At 54.1% G+C, this 19,566-nt stretch overlaps 1 protein-coding gene and 1 pseudogene across 14 annotated transcripts in view; both read left to right on the forward strand.

Annotated features, from left to right (window-relative positions):
• Window positions 1-10,224, forward strand: part of ZNF618 (zinc finger protein 618) — a 55,384-nt gene extending 45,160 nt beyond the window's left edge. For 7 of the 14 annotated variants that reach the window (XM_066610832.1, XM_066610833.1, XM_066610835.1 and 4 more), the window contains exons 11-14: window positions 1,038-1,082; window positions 3,470-3,547; window positions 5,609-5,710; window positions 6,301-10,224. In XM_066610832.1, the coding sequence (XP_066466929.1) occupies window positions 1,038-1,082; window positions 3,470-3,547; window positions 5,609-5,710; window positions 6,301-7,817 (1,742 nt within the window). In that variant the 3' untranslated portion in view covers window positions 7,818-10,224. The remainder of the gene's footprint in view (window positions 1-1,037; window positions 1,083-3,469; window positions 3,548-5,608; window positions 5,711-6,300) is intronic. The other 7 variants (XM_066610838.1, XM_066610839.1, XM_066610842.1 and 4 more) reach the window with 3 other exon arrangements.
• Window positions 4,226-4,342, forward strand: LOC136635740 (5S ribosomal RNA; annotated as a pseudogene).
• Window positions 10,225-19,566: the final 9,342 nt, after the last annotated feature.

The raw sequence follows: 19,566 nt of genomic DNA on the forward strand, positions 1-19,566 counted from the left end.
GTCAATGCCCACTGGAAAGGAGGTGGTGTAGGAGGTGCTGGGAATGGCCTCCCCCCTCCAACCCTGCCAGCCAGAGCAGGCAGCACTGAACTTGGATAGATGAGAGTCTGACGCAGCCTGAGGCACTCCCTCCGTTGGGAAGAGTCGCTCTTGTTTTGTGTGGTCCACTAGGGTGCGGGAGGGCTCTCTTCCTAGCACCCAGGATCGAGCCCAGCAAGTTTTGCAAGTCAACCCATCCCTTTCGGCCTCTTGGTCTGCTCAATTCCTTGAGTATCACCCACCAGGCGGAGTATCCACTTCCCTTCTCCCCTGCTTCCCACCCCTCAGGTGTCAACTCTCCCCCCCCCACACCAGTCTTGCTTGTGATGGTGTGTGTGTCCTCCAGAACCTCAATGACGACAGGCAACAGAGAAGGGGCTGAATCCCCCCCATGGTCTCTCTATACTTGTCTGCTGATCTGAGAAGTTTGTTGAGAAGTTGTTGGACTAAGCCAAAACGGGTCCCTACCTTTTCCTCCACAGTAGGGGTCAGAATGTTGGAGGGCTAGTCTAGCTCGGGAGGGGGGTGTGTCGTTTGATGGGTTGAATTCCCGTTTGGGGTGCAGGATGACACCAACAAACCCTGCAGCAGTCAGCTGCTTCTGTCCCCTAGAGCACCACCGCAGACCTGACTACATTGCTTAGAGGAGCATTCTGGGGCAGGGAAAATTGATTCCTGGTGGTCACTGTGAAGACCAGCAGAACACTTCCATCCTCCCCAGTGACACCTCCCCACTTGGCCCAAACAAGGCAGCAGCCGCTTCCTGATTTTACAGATTTTGAGTCCACATCTTACCAAACTGTTTGCCATAAAATCAACACAGTGCTGAGATTCGACTTAACCAAGTCCGTATAACAGTAGCACCCCCCCCCCCAAAACACATAGGCAGTGGGCACGCTTTCTCTTTTTGCCCTTTGCCTGCCTCCCCCCCCCCCCTTGACTCTCCAGCTCAGGGTCTCTCTCTGGTCTCAATGTCTGAATCTCTTTCTTTTTTGCAGAAACCGCCAGTCCGCTGGTTTCAAATCCTTTCCCGCTTTTGCAAAGTAAGTGTGACGGCTGACTGTGGTGTTGCGTCTAAGGCGGCCGTCTTTCCATCCAGCCCCTCTTAAGCCCTATGCAGCTGACCCTCCCCCCTCCCTAAATGCTCCCGTTTCTGCCAAGTCCCGGATCAGGTCCACTTGACCTGTGTGGTGTATTTGTGGTGTGAGCGGGCAAGAGGCCTCTTGCAGGGACTGTCTGTGCACCCGTTTGGGATTCCCCCTAACCCAGTAAGACTGGGTGGAATTGTTGTCCCCAGATTTTGTGTGTGTGTGTGTGTGTGGCTTGGCTTGTGGCAGCCTGTCTCCTGCAGACTGTGTGCAGTGGGACGCAGGCAGCGCCATGTCTATGGTCATACCAGTGGTTGGGGGTTCTTGTCCTACATCCTCAAGTTATTTTTTTAAAGTGGATATAGTGGTTCTTTTTTTGCTTAAGGCTTTTGACAGCCTTTAAAAATGTGGGAGTGTAGTTGAGGGGGGACCAAGGTGTGGTGCTGGGACTTCTGCCTCTGGAGCTCTTGCATGTAGCCTCTGGGGAAAAAAGTACCAGAGGACCTCAATCAAGAGGAAGCGTCAGGCCCAGAGCCTGTCCTGGGAAGCACAGTGAGAGTTAGGCCCACATTATCAGGCACCTCTCTTTATTTGGATATCTACCACCGTTCGTACACTATTTGTGCCCTGCTGCAAGAGTCTGGGTGACATGAACCAGCTCTTTAAATGCAGTCGCTGGGAACATCTGGGCCCTGGTGACTCTTGACTGCTGGATACTGCAGCTGAGCATAGAGCATAGCCAAGGAAAAGGAGTTCTGGTCCTCACACTTGCGTTCAGTCGGATGTGAAAAGTGTGCCTTGTTGGGTTCCTGTGCTTTGTGTCACCCCTTGTGCTTCTCTCCTTTTGAATGTCGTCGGTTGTGATGATCAAACCAGCTCTTGGGCTGTTGAGGTCCTCCTGAATCTGTGCCCTCAGCAATAGTGGCGACCCTCCCAGTTTGGTGTCCCCTGCAAATTAGTTACTTTAGGTGTCCGTTCCGCAGTCCGAGCGGTGAACGCAGGTGCGGCTGTAACTCGGTTCTGTGGCTTCCGAAAGCCACGCAAGCGAACACAGCAACTTATCAGTGGCGCAGGAGATGACGCGGCCTGAATTGCAGCCCCTCTGCTGGAATTACTTGTCCAAAGGTTATCTTCTCCGTGTTAGGAGAGGTGGGGTCTCATCCTGAGTCAGACTCTTGGTCCAACTGGGTCAGAGGCGACTGGCGGGTTTCACACTTGGGGCTCTATCCCAGCTCTGCCTGGAGACGCTGCCAGGGACAGAAGCTGAGAACTTCTCAGCTCCCCCACTGAGCTCAGCGCCCCCAAACTGGTAGCCCTTCATTGGAGGACAGGGTCTGTGCAAACCGGCTACTGTTTGAAGTTGCATCTAGCTCCTTCCTTCAGTGCGCCTTTGGGAAAGTTGCTCAAATAAGCTGAAGCGTAGTGTGTAAGTAGCTGGGGATGTGGTGCTGCCCTGGGGTTGATTTTTTTTTTTGGAGGGGGGGGAGTCAAAGGGAGCAGGATGGATATTTGCAGCTCCAGTTTTCAGGGGCTTGGGTGGTGCTTCAGTTGGGGAGAGGATTCTGTGAGGAAGGAGGTTCTCCCTTGGCTCAAGTGGAAGGAAGAGGTGAAGGATGGCATTCCAGAGGGGCTCTGGGAGGGGAGTGTGGCCAGCGTGCGGAGCAGCCTGTTTGAAGGGGGGCTGGAGATCTGTGGGGACTCTGGGAACAGCTTCCTCAGGTCCAGAGAGTTTCAGGCTCCTACTCAACGGCAGACACCCTCCCAGAGGCTCCGGTTTATTGCTTTTGAAGAAGGTTTCTGTAGGACGGGAGCCGGTCTCGGCGGAGCCCAAGCAGAGCCGCTTCGCACAACCAAATGGGCGCCCCGAGGACGGAGTGGAGGAAGCCGTCGCGCGACTCTCCCACGTGGGACTCCCTGCACTTCTGCTCCCCTCAGGAACGGGGGAAGCTGTTCTACCGAGTCAGAGCTTTGGTCCGCCTCCCTCACGCTGCTGTGGCCTGGCAGTGGCTGTCCAGGCTCCAGACAGGGGTCTTTCCCAGGCTGGCCTGGAAGTGCTGCCGGGAACCGAACCCGACTTAGGATTTCCGCATGCAAAGCAGAGACTGTACCGCTGAGCCGGGGCCCTCCCCCTTCACTTTGGTTGTGCGAACCGGCCAGGGGGATCAAGGGAGGGGTGAAGGCAGGCGCCAGGCCACCCCAGTGCAGCTTCTCCAGCTGGAGCTGGCCTGCATCTGTGGCCCTCGGTGGCCGAGATAAGAGTTGCACAGAGGCCCCCTCCCCTCCAGTGGACATGCTGTTTCCGAACAGGATGTCTGACCCTCTCGTTCTGCCCTCCCTTTCAGAGCCGTACACCTGCGGGGCCTGCGGGATCCAGTTCCAGTTCTACAACAACCTCCTGGAACACATGCAGTCCCATGCAGGTGAGTCCCCGGGTTGCTCTTGTGGGTCCACAGAAGCGTGTTGGACATGTCAGCTTTGACATCCCTGTCCCCCGTCCCCCACAGAAGCACTCTTGGGAGGTCACAAGCAGGGTGGGGAGATGGTGGTCCGACCCAGTCCGTCCTTGGCCAGAGAGGGAGGAGAAGCCCTCAGTCCCAGGGCTGCGTTGCTGGTCAGCGACGCTTGGCCATTCAGGGCCAGAGCTCTGCTCTGAGTCCAGAGAAACCTGGGTCCCACCTCTGGCGGAATCTGCAGGCCAGTCTGGGAAAGACCCCTCTCTGCCTGCAACCCTGCAGACCAAGAGTCTGAGGGCCCTGGCTCAGCGACAGAGTCGCCTTCTTGGCGTGCCGAGAACCTCAGGGGTCAGTCTCTGGCTGCACCTGTAGGCAGGACTGGGAAAGACTCCCCGAGTCCGGAACCTGGAAGAGGTGCTGCCACTAACTCAGGGTTGACCACACCGCAGCAGGAGGGCCGAGGCTCTGACTTGGAGGGAAGCTGCTTCCTCGGTTCCTGATAGGGTCTCTAAACATTTCACAGGGCAAGGTGTGTGATCTTTGTACGAACTGAAGGTGTCGCTGGAATCCTCCTGTCTGTCCCTCTGTGTGTGTGTCTCTCACTGTCTTGTTCTTCCTTGCTTTTATATTGGATTGATGATAATTGGCAGCAACTGTTACCCTACACATGCCTGATCTCATCTGATCTCGGAAGCTAAGCAGAGTCAGGCCTGGTTAGTACTTGGATGGGAGACCGCCTGGGAATACCGGGTGCTGTAGGCTTATGCCATGATCTCGGAAGCTAAGCAGGGTCAGGCCTGGTTAGTACTTGGATGGGAGACCGCCTGGGAATACCGGGTGCTGTAGGCTTATACCATGATCTCGGAAGCTAAGCAGGGCCAGGCCTGGTTAGTACTTGGATGGGAGACCACCTGGGAATACCGGGTGCTGCAGGCTTATACCATCGTCTTTCCAGACTGAAGGTTGCCAACCATGACAGGTTTAATGTTATCATTAGTGTGTTTTGGGGAGAGGAAAGGGGGCCCCCAAAGCCGGGAGGGGTCCCTGAAGTTGGGAGGCGAGCATCCGAAATCCCAGAATGGTGCAAGGCTTCCAGTGACAAATGAGAAACGTGAACGACAGGCCCCCCCTCTGAAGGATCGTGATTGGGTGTGATGGAGAAATAGCTGTGGGGAATGGCGAAGCTGTGGGAAGGAGCGGGGTTTGGTCTGTTTCCTGCCCACCACCTCCCCAGCTCTTCCCCCTTGCAGGACTTCAGACGTACTCGGGATTTGGCTGGCCACCTTTTCCATGCATGTTACCGGAGCCAGGACTGTTGGTCCTGGTCTTTGCCATTTCCTGGCGGCTTCCCTAGAGCAGGTGGCGTTGTTGGAAAGCTCGTGGCCCCAACCAGAGAACCGTGCAGTGGGGGAAAGCAATTAGGACAGGCGAGGAAGGCGGAGACCCAGAATGGGAGGGCTGGCAGAGGATTAGAACAGCAATGTAATTATTCAGCATTGAATCGGGCACAGATTCCCTTTGGTGGCACCTTGTTCTGGTCTGGTGCCAGCGTACCAGGAGGGTTTTGGCCGACAGACACGAAGCGCTGGCGAGGCTGAGGATTTGGAGCAAGGGAGACCTTCCAAAATGGCATGCAGCTTGTGGCACGGCTGATAAAGGAGGGGGGCTCCAGATGTGCCCCAGGGGTATCATGTGAGGTGCCCTCTCTCCGCTCTACCCCTGTGTCTGTGACGAACTATGTTTTGCCCACCTCCGATTTGGAACGTTCCCATTCCATCCATCTCAACCATCCTGCTTCCATCCTGCAGCAGCCAACTAGCCCTGTGTCCACTTTGGCCTTTCCAACGGCGGTTCTTCTCTAGAGGGATCAGAGTCTGGAGATCTGTGGGGTGGAGCATTCAGGGGGCAAAACGGGGCCGCCGCTCACGTATCTCAACTTGGAGCGTATTAAACGTGCGAGGCCGAAAGGACCTGTGGAAAGAAGGTCCTTCCTTCCCTCCTCTAAGGAAGCTGTTTTGTGCCCCACAGCTGACAACGAAAACAGCATTACCTCCAACCAGCCCAGGTCCCCTCCAGCGGTGGTGGAAGAGAAGTGGAAGCCACAGCCCCAAAGAAACAATGCCAGCAACAGTATGTACCTGTAAGCTCTGTGCGTGCGTGGGAAGGCACCCCCTAGAGTAGGGGCAGGCAGCTGGCCGGCCGTGGGGCTCTCATCTCCTCCCGTATAGTGTTGGGTCCTGAGGACCCTTTCAATGCATATTGGTGGCTTCTTTGCTTTGACGGGGCGGGGAGCACTCTCAGAACTGAAGGGCGATGCCAGTGTGCCCCTAGGGGGCCGTGGGCATTGCTGATGCTGCCAGCCAAGGCCACAGAATCTCTGCAAGGGGGCCCAAGAAGGGAACGGCAGTGAAGGGAGGGGGTTGCCGTGCCACAGGCCCCAGTCACACTGGTCAGGGATGGAAGTTTTATCCTGCCCTTGTTCCAAGGAGCTCACGTCAGCACTTGTGGCCTCCTACTCCCCTTTGTCTCATCTTTACAACAGCCCTGCGAGTAGGGCAGGCTGAAAGAGAGAGGCTGGCGCATGTTGGCCCCTGGTAAGGTTCAGAGATGAGCAAGGATGCGACCCCAACCGCTGACTCCTTGGATTGGAATAAAGGTGGGGTGAAAATTAACACACGGATTGTTGAAAATGACTCACCTCCTTCCCTCCTCCCCCGCAGCGTCCGCCAGCGGCTCCGTTGTAAACAACAGTGCGCTCCCCGAGAAGGAGCGCCAGAACATTGCCGAGAGGCTGCTGCGGGTGATGTGTGCTGACCTGGGGACGCTGAGCGTGGTCGGCGGCAAGGAGTTCGTCAAGCTGGCCCAAACCCTCGTGGACAGCGGGGCCCGTTACGGCGCCTTCTCCGTCACGGAGATCCTCGGCAACTTCAACACGCTGGCCCTCAAGCACTTGCCCCGGATGTACAACCAGGTGAAGGTGAAGGTCACCTGCGCCCTGGGCAGCAACGCCTGCCTGGGCATCGGGGTGACCTGCCACTCGCAGAGCGTCGGCCCCGACTCCTGCTACATCCTGACGGCGTATCAGGCGGAAGGGAACAGCATCAAAAGCTACGTGCTGGGGATCAAGGGGGTGGATATCCGCGACAACGGGGACCTGGTGCACCACTGGGTCCAGAACGTGCTGTCGGAGTTTGTGATGTCGGAGATCCGGACGGTGTACGTCACGGACTGCAAGGTCAACTCCTCCGCCTTCTCCAAGGCCGGCATGTGTTTGCGGTGCTCGGCGTGTGCCTTGAACTCGGTGGTGCAGAGCGTGCTCAACAAGCGGACGCTGCAGGCCCGGAACATGCACGAGGTCATCGAGCTGCTGAACGTCTGCGAGGACCTGGCCGGCTCGGCGGGCATTTCCAAGGAGACCTTCGGCTCCCTGGAGGAGACGTCGCCCCCGCCCTGCTGGAACTCGGTGACCGACTCCCTCCTGCTGGTCCACGAGCGCTACGAGCAGATCTGCGAGTTCTACAGCAGGGCCAAGAAGATGAGCCTCATCCAGAACCTCAACAAGCACCTGCTCAGCAACCTGGCGGCCATCCTGGCCCCCGTGAAGCAGGCCGTCATCGAGCTGAGCAACGAGAGCTGGCCGACCCTGCAGCTGGTGCTGCCCACCTACGTGAAGCTGGAGAAGCTCTTCACCTCCAAGGCCAACGACGCGGGCATCGTCAGCAAGCTGTGCCACCTCTTCCTGGAGGCGCTCAAGGAGAACTTCAAGGTCCACTCGGCCCACAAGGTGGCCATGATCCTGGACCCCCAGCAGAAGCTGCGCCCGGTCCCCCCCTACCAGCACGAGGAGATCGTCGGCAAGGTCTGCGAGCTGATCCACGAGGTGAAGGAGTCGTGGGCCGAGGACCCGGAATTCGAGCCTTCCGCCAAAAAACCACGGACAGCGAGCGAAAGCTCACCGACTCAGGAAGACGACCGGTCGGGCAAAAGCGAAGTCTACGACTACTTGCAGGAGCCCCTTTTCCAAGCGCCCCCCGACCTCTTTCAGTACTGGTCCTGCGTCACTCAGAAGCATACGAAACTGGCCAGGCTGGCCTTCTGGCTCCTGGCGGTGCCGGCTGTCGGGGCTCGGAGCGACTGTGTAAATATGTGTGAACAGGCCCTCTTGATCCGGCGGCGGAGGCTCCTCAGCCCGGAGGATATGAACAAACTCATGTTCTTGAAGTCCAACATGCTTTAAAGTTTGGTGTGTGGGCGGGGAGCGGGTGGGCGGGGCAAGCCGAAATCCTCCAAAGCAGACCCTTGACCCCCTCCCCACACGCATGTGCAACACTGTTTCAAAACCCAGAACCCTCCTCAACACTGTGGACCTCACGACGGGATGCCCTGGGAAGGCAGAAGTGCTTTTTATATAGGTATCTAAGTATGTATGTAAAAAGCAACGTGGGGCGCCGCTCTGCGAGTGCCTCTGCCGAAGATCAGGCTCCTCCCTGGAGCGTGAGCGGGAGGCGCCTGCTTCCCAGCGGGCAGACCCACCAGACGCTCTCCCCCCCATGTCTTTAGGCAGCTGAGCGCGACAGCGACTTGAAAGGTTGTGTGTTCCTTGTGGTTCTTTTTCCCTCTCCTTCCCAGTCCTTCTGTTTCCCGGCCGGCCCCTCTCCCGCCAGGGACAATCAGACCTCTCCGCAAGCCCCCAGCCACACTGGACTCGACTCCTCGGAGTCTCTGTACCCCACGAGGGCATTTGGTTTTGGCCTTTGGAACCCAACACTGCAAAGCTCCCCAAGGCAGCTGCTTTCAAAACTTCTTAGGAATCGGGAAGGGAGACTTGAAGGAATTGTGTGTGTTTGTCACTAAGAGCTTCTTTCTTTAGCTGGCCAATTGTGTACAACAAAGGTTTTTCTTTAGACCCTGGGAAGACTTGTTATGGCGCAAAGAATGTCTGGTTTTGGGGTGGCCGGGGGGGGGAAGGCATCCTTCTTTTGCTTACACACGATAACCTCTTCCCACGTCCCCTTCCAAGTTCCATGGTGCATGGCTAGCTCGTTGCACTGGAAACGGGTCTCTGTTCTGAGTGTGTGGATGGAGTCCACCCCCACCAACCCACCCACCCCCGCCAGGAGAAAAGTACGTGCGACAGGCAGGCTGCGTAGCTGCCTCGGTCGCAGTGGAGGAGAGTTCCGCTGGCCAAGTCTTACTGTAGAGGTGTGCAAAGACCTCCCTTCTCTGTGCGACCTCCAAACAAACGTGTCTGAGACTTGAGACCTCCTGCTCTCATATTCCACAAGCCTTCCTTGTCCAGTAGCCACATTCAGAGCAATAGTTGCCCCTCCTCCGGGGGTCTTTGTCCTCCACGGGTACAGGGGTTCTTCTGGTTTTACTCATCTCGAGGAGGTGACCGAAGGGAAGGAGACCACCTAGGCCTGGCTGCCTGGAAGCTCAAGGGTGCTCACACAGATGCCTCCTCCCGAGTAACCCCCTTTCTCCCATGATGCCAATGCGATGAGTGGCAGGTGCCATTTTGGCCAGGCAGCTCCCCATCCGGTTGTGCTTGCTGGTTGGCAACCTTCAGTCTCGAAAGACTGTGGTACAGTCTTTCCAGGAGGGTGTGGTCGCAGTGCCCGTCAGAGGCCGCCGCTGGGGGCTCTCTGATTTGTGAGGATAAGGGGACAAGGGGGAAATGTGTCCTTCCCCCAAGTTTGCACTGTGGCCTTCGAAAGGAGAAAGCCCTCCCTTCCGGTGTCTTGGCTTGCTGCAGGACTTGGGGGAGGAAGCCGTTGCAGCTGCCTGGGAGAACCAATGCCAGGGTGTGGTGGTCTTCAAGCGCCTGGCCACTGCTAGCCCCTGCGCTTTGCCAGGGACCAACCCTTGGGTGTGGCAGAGGGAAGCGAGGAGAGGTGCCGGGCCTCTCTCTGCCTCCACTCCTCTTGCCCAGTGATGGAGCAGGCCAGGATGCAGGGCTGCAGCTTCTTGTGACAGGTGGCTTGGTCAGAGCTTCCAGGCCTGTTGGGTTTCTCATGGCTAGTTTCTCTCCGGTGAGTAAGACAGGATGGCAGCCTGAGTTTTCCTGGGCTAAATAACATGGTTTTCAAACACCTCCGCTCATGGGAGGCAGCACCCTGAAGAAGTGGCAGGTGGCTGATTTTGCAGGGTGCCCCACCCTGTGCATACTTTCTGAGGTTCGGGGACAAGTTTGTGTCCCGCCCTGCTGTGAGCCAAAGGAGCGAGAGCGGCAGGTGCTGCCGCAGGAAGCCGGAGGCTGACTGGCTGGCTCTCCTCCCCCAGAGGTGCCTTGAGCACAGCAGGGCAGAGGCCTGAGCCGTTCCTGGGAGGTTTGGTTCCTGCGGTGAGAGGAGCCTTGCTTGGCCCCTCCCTGAGAGAGGGAGCAATCTGGGAGGTGCTTCCTGCCGGAGAGGCCCCCTGCCTCAGTCCTTGCAGAACAGCAGGCGGAGAGGCTGCACTTAGCCCTGGGGGGGCAGCAGAGGGGCCTGGCTGTGCCAAGGGGAGCAGCTCGCCTTTACACTGGACCTCAGAGGAGATCAGGGGCAGGTTCCTGCTTGCATCCTTGCAGCTCAAGGCGGGAGTGGGCTGAAAGTGCAAGGGGGGCTCCTGACCTTTCAGGACCTGTCCCCTCTGGCTGCTGCTGCTGCTGCTGCAGCCTTACTGACAGGCCACTGTCCTGTCACCAAACTTGAGTTAGGGAGGGCAAGAATTCAGATGCTCAAGTTGCACAGGCTCTGCCAAAACTGCCAAGCTGGGGTGTGTGTGTGTGTGTGTGTGTGTGTGTTGCATGCCACTCCCTAAGAGCTGCCCTCTGGATGAGAGCCAGGCTCTGCCTGTGTTGTCTGTAGCTTGCCAGCCTATAAGAGGGCTGGCATCTTGCACCAAGGGGAGCCTGGTAAGTCTATAATGAGAAGGGTTTGTTTCTGGTGAGTCTGATAGGTTTACACCCTAAATCTTACTGAACACAATAGGCTTACTTTCTAAGTAAAGTAAAGGACATCTAATAATGGGATGTCCAGTTAGGTGCAAAGATCTAGATCTTGCCAGGGAGAGGGGAGCTGCCTCTTTTGTCATGACCTTTAGGTTTGGGTCTGGCAGCCAACCAGGGAGTCCAGTCAGTATCTCGACTGGCTGCATCACACTTCCCCTGAGAGAGGTCTGCCTAAGGCCATTTCCTGGCAGGTCTGCTCCAGCTGGGAACCCTGCCTCCACCTAAGGCCCTTGTAAGGTACGCAGTCCCCATTGGGCCGTACTGCCTAGCCGAGGCTTTCACCGCAGTGGCACCAAAGGTCTCCTTGTGCACTTGCTTAGCCTGACCGGCATCAGTAAGGTCAATGTGTCTGCACTCCCCTTGCAGCAATCTTCCTCCTGCCTTTTAGTAAGTCTTCAAGGTGCAGGTTTACCGGGAGTTCTAAAGGAAAGAGAATCCTTGCTGGCATAAGGCAATTTAGAAGAGGCTTTCCTAGTGGAAAACCTGAAGCTTGGGCTTAAAAAAAAATAAATCACAAGGCTTTTTTTTTTTTTTTTTAAGGTTAAATTTGCTGCCCAAGGTGGGAAGCTGGCAAGAAGCCAGGGTGGGTTCTTTCCTGCAGAAGGGGCTGGAGTAGGCCTGCCTTTCCACAGCCTGTAAAGGGGGCAGCTTGCCCACATGCGGCTAGAGATAAACAGAGTTGTCTGTCAAAAGCCATCTTGTCTCTTCGCTCCCCCCCCAAAAAAAAATCTGAGTGAATGTGTGTGTGTGTGTGTGAATGTGGGGGCGTGTGTGCACGTGCGCTAGTTTGATGGGCAGGGGAGAAAGAGGAAAGAGGCATCTGTGCATTTTATCCAGACCCAACACAAGTTTCTAGCCCTCTGTGAGTGAAAAGCATGAGTTGATGGGCTAGTCTTGTGTCCAGACCTGGGGGGCATTCCCCAGCTCCAGCAGCCAAGGCTTGGACAGTGTCACCCGCCTTCCATGGCCTAAGAACTGTTGCTCCCCTCTCTGTTGTGCATATTAAGAACTTGACAGGGTGGGGAGGGGGAGACCCATTTCTGGGGCAGAAACAGGTACCCGTCTTTCCCCCAGTGCTGTGTGTTCATTCCCTGTGTTGTAGGTCAGTGTTCCAGGCAATACCAAGAGATGCATTTCGGGTGCGTTTCTCTACCTACATTATGGAAATCTAATGTCATCTTTAAAAAAAAAAAATTACAGAAAAGTTTAAAAATATACAAAAATATTTTTTAGGGCAGAGTTTTCTACAGGTATTAATGAATATTTTTCTTAATCCTTATAAGTTTTACTGTGTTTAATATTAATACCGGTAGCATTAATTTATACTTTTGTAGCAACACACTATTTTTATAAAATAAAGAGTGCCACCACTGGCTAGACTTCACATTGGGGTGGGCGGGGGAGGGAGGAATTGTATGAGGGCAACCCGTCCTCCTGCTGAACAATTGTACTGTATTTAAAAAAAAAAGAAAAGAGAAAGATTTATCTGCTGTCACGCTTGCTGTGTGTTAATAAACCAGAAAAAAAAGCCAAATCAACATCTCTGCTGAAGTGTCTTGTGTCATCCGGTATCTCCTGTCCTGTCAAGCAAGGGACATAAGCAGGCCTGCTATCACATGCGAGACTCCGTCCCAGACCAAAACAGAGCTGGAGCAGAACTAAGGGGGTCTGGAACGTCAAACAACTGTAGGAGTCTCCCTTTCCAAACTGAACATTAGTGATCAAGTTTCCAAGTCTATTGAAGCTGATCTAGTTATCAACTTGCTAATGAACAACATCTGTATGTTTATGGAAGGCTGTACAGAAGAATCCAACTCAAGGTGCCTCAGGACCGTGTGAAGGACATAGCCAGTGTGCCTTGGAGGTCTCCCCTCGTGGTCCTGTCCTTCCACTGCTGAGCAGTCCAGGAGTGCTGGGTCCAAACCTGTCTTGCATTCCCCAACTGGTAGGAAGCAGGTGCTCAGACTGTGTGGGTCCCTGTTTCAACACACATACACACACTTGGGTCTCAACACAGTCACCTGGATGGATTCTGCCCACAATAGAAACTTGGGATGTGTCTCTGGTAGTAGATCCAGTGGATCACTTGCTGCTGGAGAGGAGAGGCTCCACGGGCGTTACGCTGTGAACCATGACGCCTTGGCACAGGTAAGCGTGCTTAAAGGTCAGGAACACCAGTCTGGGCCCCACCTGGCATGCATAGGCAGGAGAGAGACTTAATCACCACCATTGTGACTCCTGCTGACCTTACAAGTGACACCTGAAACTCTGTGGGTCCTGAGGGAAAGAGGGTGCAGGAGATTTCATTAGTCACAGCAGAATCTCAGGCACCTCTGAAGTAGGCACCACTGCATTCAGTGAGTCTTACTCCCAGGGCAGCATGACTTGAATTAAAGGCTTCATTGACATCTATCTGCATAAAACTTTGACATCCACCCAGCCAAAGAGTCTTCCAAAGAGAAATCAGGCAGAGTGGAGGTGGGAGAGCTCAAGGGCAAAATGGGCCTGTTTTGCAGCTCCTGTGCCTTCTGCCTGTTTCAAACAGGGAGCAGAAAAGTGTGCCCTCTTGTGGACGTGACTGGAAGTGCAGAGGGCTGGCAAACGAACAGGGACACAGGTGTGGAGGGTGCCAATCAAACAGGGGAGAGAAAAGTGCGCCCTCATGCCTGGCAGTGCAAAACGCTGCCAATAATAAACAAACAAAACGTCTGCCCTCCGGTGGACATAAGTGGAAGTGCAATTGGGCAGCCAGATAACCAGGGACACGGGTGTGGAGGGTGGCAATCAAACGGAAGAGAAACGTCTGCCCTCATGAGTGGCAGTGCAAAGGGCTGCCAATAATAAACAGGGAGCAGAAAAGTCTGCCCTCCTGTGGACATGATTGGAATTGCAGAAGGGCTGGCAAATAAACAGGCATTAAAAAAGGTAATTTAAAAAATATTCTTTCATTTTTATTTTTTTTGTTCATTCTATATACATATTTAAAGGACTGGCAAATAAACAGGAATTTTAAAAGTCCGCCCTCCTGTGGACACGACTGGAATTGCAGAAGGGCTGGCAAATAAACAGGGACTTAAAAGTCCGCCCTCCTGTGGCCGCGGCTGGACGTGCAGAAGGGCTCGCCCCCTTTGCTTGCAACTTTTTTCCCACGTGACGTCACAATGCGGCGTTCTGCTCCTGCGCGCCTCGTCCAATCAGCGCCGCGGAGCATCCACAACTGCTACAACTGGAGTGAAGGCGGCGAGAGGAGTGGATCGTTTGGAGGTGACTCGGGGGGCTGAACACGTCTGGAGCTTCCAGATGAGGACACGCAGCAGGTCTGGGGTTGTTCCAGTCCAGGGAAGGGGCGGGGGGCACTGTGGAGGCCTCTGAACTGCACGTGATTGGGGGGGAAGGTGCTGCTCCTTTTCTCAGTACCAGACCCGGGGAGGGGGTCGTCCTCGGAAGCTGCTGGGGGGAGATGCAGGAAGAGCTTCCCCAGCGCATCTGTGGCAGTCAAAGTGCCCTAAACCCCCCCCCCCCAGGACTGAAGAGGGACACAAATCAAGCCCCCCCAGAACGGAAGGGGGACACAAATCAAGCCCCACCCCCAGGATTCCACTCTAGGCTTCCTACTCCTTTTCTTCCCTTTCCTGTCCCCGCAAAGACTAGCTGGGGGGTGGGAGGAGGAGGAAGTCGGAGCTGAGGAAGAAAGGCTCAGGCTGCCTCACAGGATGTCTGAAACAGCCCTGACTCTGAGTGACCTTGCAGATAAGGCGAGGGGTTGATTCACAAGCATTTTTTCTCCCTATTTGCAAGTATCTGCAGTAAGTAAATTAAATGTTTATAATAAGTATAAGTGTGAAATTTTATTTAAAATAAAGAGCCCTTCTAACCCTTCTACAGCCCAATCCTATGCATGCCTACTCAGAAGCAAGTCCCATTATAGCCAATAGGGCTTGCTCCCAGGTAAGCATGCACAGGGCTGCACCCTAAGCAGTTACTAATCTTTAAAAAAAGATTCCCAAACTTCCCAAAGCCTGCAATCCTATCCATGCTTCCCTGGGAGGAAGCCTATCATGGTGAAAAGCATACTGTATGGTTAAAAGCAGCCTGTTAAAAAGTACAAGTCTGTCACATGTCCCCAAATGCAGTCACACACCAAGGGAGCATCAAGTTAATTTACTGAAAATAAAAATGCACATAATTATAATAAAGATTTTTTTAAAAGCACATGAATGAATGAAATGAATGAGGACCCACAAGCAAAGACCAGATAACTAACTGCCTCCAAGTCCAGGGACTATTCAAAAATCAAAGAGCTCAGCTCCTGCAGTTTGCAAGGAGCTGAGCTCCTCCAGTTCACAAGCATGTGCAAATACGGGTCGTGTATTATCCATGGGGGTTCTTGTTCCGGAACCCCCAGTGGATACAACATCAGTGGAAAAATAGCTTTCAGCCATTTCTGCCCAGCCCACAGGGCAGATTGCAGAAATGCCTGGAGCCTGTTCAGTGGCGGTGTGTTCCGAAGACTCCAGAGAGAGCCCCTGCCGGCTTCCTGGGTGGTTAGGTTTCATGGTGAAACAGGGTCCAAGGCTGATCATGCACTGAGAGAGTCCCACTTGCCAGGGGGAACTTGGCTTCTGCGCACTGTCCCACAGGGATGTGTTCAGCTGCAGACACCTCGGGACAGACTGGTTAGAATGTCCTGGCATGGCCACGCCTGCTTCCTCCAAAGGGAAGGGAAGACCCTCAAAGGGGTCTCCAAAGGGAAGGGAAGACCCTCAAAGGGGTCTTTGTGGCTCTTGAGTTTTTAGACTCTGGGGGTGGGGAACGTCCCCTAATTCTGGGTGGGGGAATCAAAAGGACGGGGGTGGTGAGGAAGAAGGGGAAGAGTGGATTCAGGAAGCTAAAGCGTTCCCTGCTTTGCTGTAAAATACTGCAGCCTCCCCAGCCTCAGACAATTCGGTGACCGCTCAGCACAGAGACTCTTCAGAGACCTTGAAAGGTTCCAAACTCTGTGGGGACTGAATTCTATGTCCACTCTTCACGCCACCCCCAGGTCCAAAATATAGTGCTCCAATGCTTTATGTCCAGGTTGGTTCTCTAATTAGGCCTTACTCCTTTGGCCCCCCTTTCAGCCAGGTGATAGAGCTGCCCCTGGCTTTGCTGGTATAGAAGGTAACAGGACCTTTCTCAGGCTGCAGGTGGGCTCCTGGCTTCCCTGGGAGAGGAGAGGGAAGGGGCTCCATGATGGGGTGGATCTGGGGTTTTTTCATTTAAAAAACAGTGCAAAGTATGTGTGATGTGCTATCAATGGAATTTGGCCTCTACAAGGGATTTAGGCAAATAGTCCCCTGCCCTCAAGGAACTAGCAGTGAACCATGGAGAAGACGAGAAATGGAGAGGAAAAGGCAAGAGGGACAAATAGGACCACAGAGACTGGGTCTTAGGAGTGCATTCGGAGATGTGGGAGATGTGGGGGAGTCTTGGGGGAATGTGGGTTATGACAAGCGTTGGAAGGAGAGAGAATGATAGCACCACACACTGGCTCAGGGGAGGGGATATCAGTCCAGAATGATATATAAAGTGTCATTTCCATTTCCCAGTGAGCTTCTACAGATCTGGACTAATAATAATAATAATACGGGTATTTATATACCGCCTTTCTTGGTCTTTATTCAAGGCGGTTTACATAGGCAGGCTGATTAAATCCCCATAGGGATTTTTACAATTGAAAGAAGGTTCTATCTTTCAAGAACCACAACATTCAGATGTTTCACTCTGATCTGATTTCACATTCTGGCCTCCATCCTCCCACACTCAGAGCAGATGGAATAACTCGGCTCAGCTTGTCAGCTGCTTCAAGGTCGCACGGTGCCGGTGGCCTCGAACTGGCGACCTTGTGGATGTTATCTTCAGGCAAATGGAGGCTCTACCCTCTAGACCAGACCTCCTGCCCATTGATCACTCCCCCTCCAGTCGGGGTGTGGTGCCATCATTCTCTCTCTTTCCAACGCTTGCCATAACCTACATTCCCCCAAGGCTCTCCCACACCACCCACATCTCCGAAGGCACTCCTAAGGTCTCTGTGGTCCTATTTGTCCCTCTTGCCTTCCCTCTCTGTTGATCCATCCAGCCCCCTGTGAGGTAGGCTTGACTGAGAGACGACTGGCCCAGGGGCACCCAAGGAACTTCAGTGCTGAATGAGTGGGGACTTGATGTCGCTGTCCGTGGTGCTAGTTCAGCACTCTTCCATGGCCTTTGCTTTTCAATAAAGGGGGGTCTAGGCTCCGATTTTCAGCCTGGCCTACCTTTAATGCCCTTTCGCCCCACCCACCCTGTTAAAGTATCACAGACGGTACAGATTTTCTAGAGATCCAGGGCCTCTGTTCCCACACCAAGCCATTTTCGTCTTGGATCTGGGACACAGACAACCAGAGGGACTGGGGATTCTTGATCATGTCTCTTCCTTCCCTGGTGAAGTCAAAGGCACCTGCAGGAGACCTGACTAGTGGATTGGCCTAGCTGGGTTGGAACCAGTGGCGTAATGGAGGGTGCGGACTGCATTGGGTGACACCCTTGGGCTAATGGCCCAAATTGTGGAGATCTTTTGGAAAACTTGTATTTATGATAAATACCATTATAATATATACCATTTAAAAGGGAATTTCATGCAGACTGTAATGAAACAAACCATGTTGAATTATCAAAGGTTATGGCCCAATAACCAGAAAACACAACTACTTAGTGTAACAAAAAGTGGATTTTCTAAACTCCAAGCCGACCAACAGACTGATTGTTTTGAGAGCCACTGAGGTGCTGTTATGACACAGCAGGGAACCAGCCAGGTGTTAGTCCGAGTCAGCCCTCGTTTCCATGGATCAGGGCTAATCCTGGGTTTTTGGGGGTTATTGGTGTGTTGGGTGACCTACACTGTCACAGCTTAAAATAAAGTTAATGGGGGTGACACCAACCATAGTGATGCCTCTGCATAGGATATTCTAAATTATTCTGTAAGGTCTAATATGGGAGGAGGCCCATCATGGGGGTGACACAATGAGCTCTTGCACCAGCAGAGGCAAACCCTCTGACACCTCTGGTTGGTAGTGGGGGATTTAATCCTTTGCACCCCATGCTTACTAAATCTCCTCCTCTCCCATAATTAATTCCTTCTCTCCCCCTCCCTTTCCATCAGGTCTTCCTGGCATAAAAGGTAAGAGAAGGATTCATGGGCTGAATTTGGGCTCCAGGATTCCTATTCCACTTGGCAGCAATGGTGAACGCAGTCCAAGGCTGGCCTTGCACTAGCAGAGTCCCACCTGCTGGGGTTTGGGGGGGGGATGGCTCCTGCAAGGATGCATTTATGCTCTCATTCACAGGAGACAAAGGAGCTGCAGGCGCCCCAGGAGGGGTTGGTAAGAATGTCCTTGCATGCCACCCCCTGCTTCCTCCAAAGGGCTCAGGGAGGGGCCTTGGTGGCTCTTGGACTGGTAGACGCATGGATTGAGCTCACACTGTTAATTTGGGAACAGTACATCAAGTACATCAATGTCTTTCCAGGCTAATTACCTGCCTCTTTCCCCCTCTGCCCCCTCCCCACTCCTTTGCAGAGGAAGGAGACCTGCAGGCCCCTCCATTGTAAGCAGGGTGAGTATTTCCCTAGACCCCCCCTCAGAGCCAGAAATGCTAAAGATTTTCTCCTTGTCAGAGTAGCCCCACAAAACAGATGAGGCCAGACCTATCCACCTCAGGGAGCAGAAGGAGGGAGAGGGGCCTCACCCCATGCTGCACAGGGATACCCCTTGGAATGGAGGTGCCCTCTTGTGTGGCTTCTTGGCGAAATCTGGGGGGCAGAGAGGAACAAAGCTTGGCAAGCAGGGGCCAAGAGGAGTGGAGTTCCCTGGGTGTCTGAAAGAGCCCCATCCTGCCCTCCAAGCCGGGAGCCTTCATTTTTCGCTACTGAAAGCAGAATTCTGGAACGGGGGGGGGGGGGTGTCATTGCAGCAATGGAGAATGTGGGGATGATGCTGAGCCCCTTTCCTCTGTCTCCTGACTAGGTGCAAAGAACTGCAAAGAACTCCTGGCCAAGGGGATGGTGCTGAGCGGCTGGTATAAGACTGGGGACCCGTCTTTGATCTGCCCCCCCCTCCTGGGACCCGATCCACCCACTTCCTTCCCCCACCGTTGCCCACTCACTCACCAACTCTGTCAGCCTTTCCCAGCGTGGTTCACTGTAATCAAATATTAGAGAGAGCAGGAAAAGTTACTGTGAAGCCTGGCGCTAGTGAAAATGATCTTAGCATCCTTGCTAAGAACCTGAACAGGACTGGGTCACCATCTCCTGGTCTCTGAAGGGGGACACCAGATGCCTCCCCCTGGACCTGGTGTTGCTCTAGACCAGTGGCCTTCAACCTTTTCCATTCCCATAAGTGGCTGTGACCCCGCAACTGAGTCTTCACAACCCCATTGGGGTACTGAGCCCAAGGTTGAAGAACACTGGCGTAATGGTTTGGGAGTTAGACCCAGGTTCAAATTCCCACCTGGCCATGAAGCTTTCTGGGGGACCTTGGGCCAGTCATTCTCTCTCTGCCTCATCTACCTCACAGAGTTGTCACGAGGACAAAAGAAGGAGAGGAACACTGTACACCACCCTGAGCTTCTGGGAAGAAGGGCAGTGTAATAATGTGAAACATAAAAATAAATTGAACTGTGGCTTCCTTGCAGGTCTTCCAGAGAAGGTCAGATGGCTCTGTGGATTTCAACCGGACTGGAGTGCTTATAAGAAGGGCTTCGGGAGCAGACTCACAGAATTCTGGCTGGGCAATGACAACATCCATCTCCTGACCTCCTTAGGTAGGTGCTGGGGAAAAGAGAGGTGAACCAATGTCTTGACTCGGAGGGAGGCTGACCCAGAAGGTGCCCCTCGTACATGTTCCTCCCCAGGAGGAAAGAGGAGCCCATGGTGGATGCCTCCCCTTGTGCCACGTGCTGGTGTTGCGGAGGGAGGACCCAA

The sequence above is a fragment of the Tiliqua scincoides genome, chromosome 16, assembly GCF_035046505.1.
Source record: "Tiliqua scincoides isolate rTilSci1 chromosome 16, rTilSci1.hap2, whole genome shotgun sequence".
Classification (NCBI taxonomy): Eukaryota; Metazoa; Chordata; class Lepidosauria; order Squamata; family Scincidae; genus Tiliqua; species Tiliqua scincoides.